At 53.7% G+C, this 1,594-nt stretch overlaps 1 protein-coding gene across 1 annotated transcript in view; it reads left to right on the forward strand.

Moving 5' to 3' along the window:
- Positions 1-1,295, forward strand: part of rasd2b (RASD family member 2b) — a gene marked incomplete at both ends in the record, with an annotated part of 1,369 nt that extends 74 nt beyond the window's left edge. The window contains 2 exons of the mRNA XM_080516534.1: positions 1-548; positions 754-1,295. The exon at positions 1-548 is cut by the window's left edge and continues 74 nt beyond it. Coding sequence (XP_080372660.1) covers positions 1-548; positions 754-1,295 — 1,090 coding nt within the window. The remainder of the gene's footprint in view (positions 549-753) is intronic.
- Between the last annotated feature and the right edge of the window lie 299 nt (positions 1,296-1,594).

Here is a 1,594-nt window from a genome sequence, read left to right on the forward strand (position 1 = left end):
TCCCAAGTTTCACGGCAACGTGGACGCACAGTGCGCCGGTTCCTCCAAAGTCCTGCTGGCTTACAAAAGCGCGTCGCAGCACCTCAGCGCGTCGGGGATCAAAGCGGGTTTGGGTTTCCTCAAAGTGGCCACGTCTCAGTGGAGACACGACAAGAAGACGCGCTCGGGAGCGGCAGTTATGAGGCCACTGCCCTCCGCCAACAGCGGCCACCCGTGCAAGAGGTCGCCCCTGGATCAGCTGGCGACTCTGGTTCTCCACGGCCAAACCCAGCAGCACCAGGTCGATCAAGATCCCAGACGAGATCCCGTCGACTCCACGAAGCCGCAGAACTGTAAGCGCATGGTGGTTCTTGGCGCACCGCGAGTCGGCAAGACGTCCATCCTCAGAAGATACCTCCGGGATGGATTCGTGGAGGACTACAGTCCCACCTCGGAGGATTTCTTGAGAAAACTGTTTCGCATCCGCGGAGAGACTTATCAAATAGACATCCTGGACGCTTCCAGGGAGAGAGACTTCCCGGCCAAGCGGCGACTGTCCATCCTCACTGGTGCGTGTTGCCTCCGTCCTGCAGGTCTCAGTTCTGAATTAAAAAGAAAAAAAAAGCATTCTGTATGCGTAATAATTGTTGTAGATAACTTGTCTGCAGTGATAACTTCATGCGTAATTAATGTGTTTACTCTCGTGAGCGTGATTACATAAATCACAGATGACCGTGGGCTAATGTTGTTGTTGTTTTCCTCTTTTTCCTACAGGAGACATTTTCCTCCTGGTGTTCAGTCTCGATGACCGGAGCTCCTTCGAGGAGGTGTGCGCCCTGCGGACTGAAATACTGGCGGCCAAATCCAAGCTGAGCAGGTCCGCTCCGGAGCATTGCGCACAGCCGCGCGTGCCTCTGCTGGTCTGCGCCAACAAGGTGGACCTCCTGGAGTCCGAGCGGAAAATAACGCAGGCGGAGGTGCTCGGGGCTCTGGGGGAGGACTGCGCCTACTTCGAAACGTCCGCCAAAGACAGTACGAATCTTGAACAAGTCTTCGAGACTCTCGCCAAGCGAGGCGGGCTCCCGACCGAGACCGGCCCGTCGCAGCACCGCAAGGTGTCCCTGAGGTCGTACCAGGCGATGCGAGCGGGTCGCGTGGCGGGCAGAGGGAACCAGGCGCCGGGGCGAGACGATCCCTGCGGCACCTTGTACCCGCTGGCGCGTCGGCCCAGTTTCCGCACGGACCTCCGTCAAGTTATTGGGCCACAAACTGCGAGAAAGCCCGCGAGGGGAAAGGAGAAATGTTACATTCAATGAGAGAATGACAATCGAGCGTTACAGAGCTTCGAAATCAACCAGTAAAGCACTGTTTTGTTTTGATTTTTTTTCCAATAAAAAAAATGTCTTATAATATATTGTTTTGTAATTACTTTAATGCCAAAATTCACAACGTCTCCACACGCAAGCACGTACGCACACTCATCCAAACAAGTGAAGGAATCGGTGGGTGGATGTTGAGTCAGCGTGGTGATTTCTTTACTGTTGAAAATTGCATAAGCCATATACAGAAATCTGTGAGAGGAAAAAAAAAAGGAATCATTTTTCCTCGCCCACTC

This window comes from Blennius ocellaris (assembly GCF_963422515.1).
Source record: "Blennius ocellaris genome assembly, chromosome: 3".
Taxonomy (NCBI): domain Eukaryota; kingdom Metazoa; phylum Chordata; class Actinopteri; order Blenniiformes; family Blenniidae; genus Blennius; species Blennius ocellaris.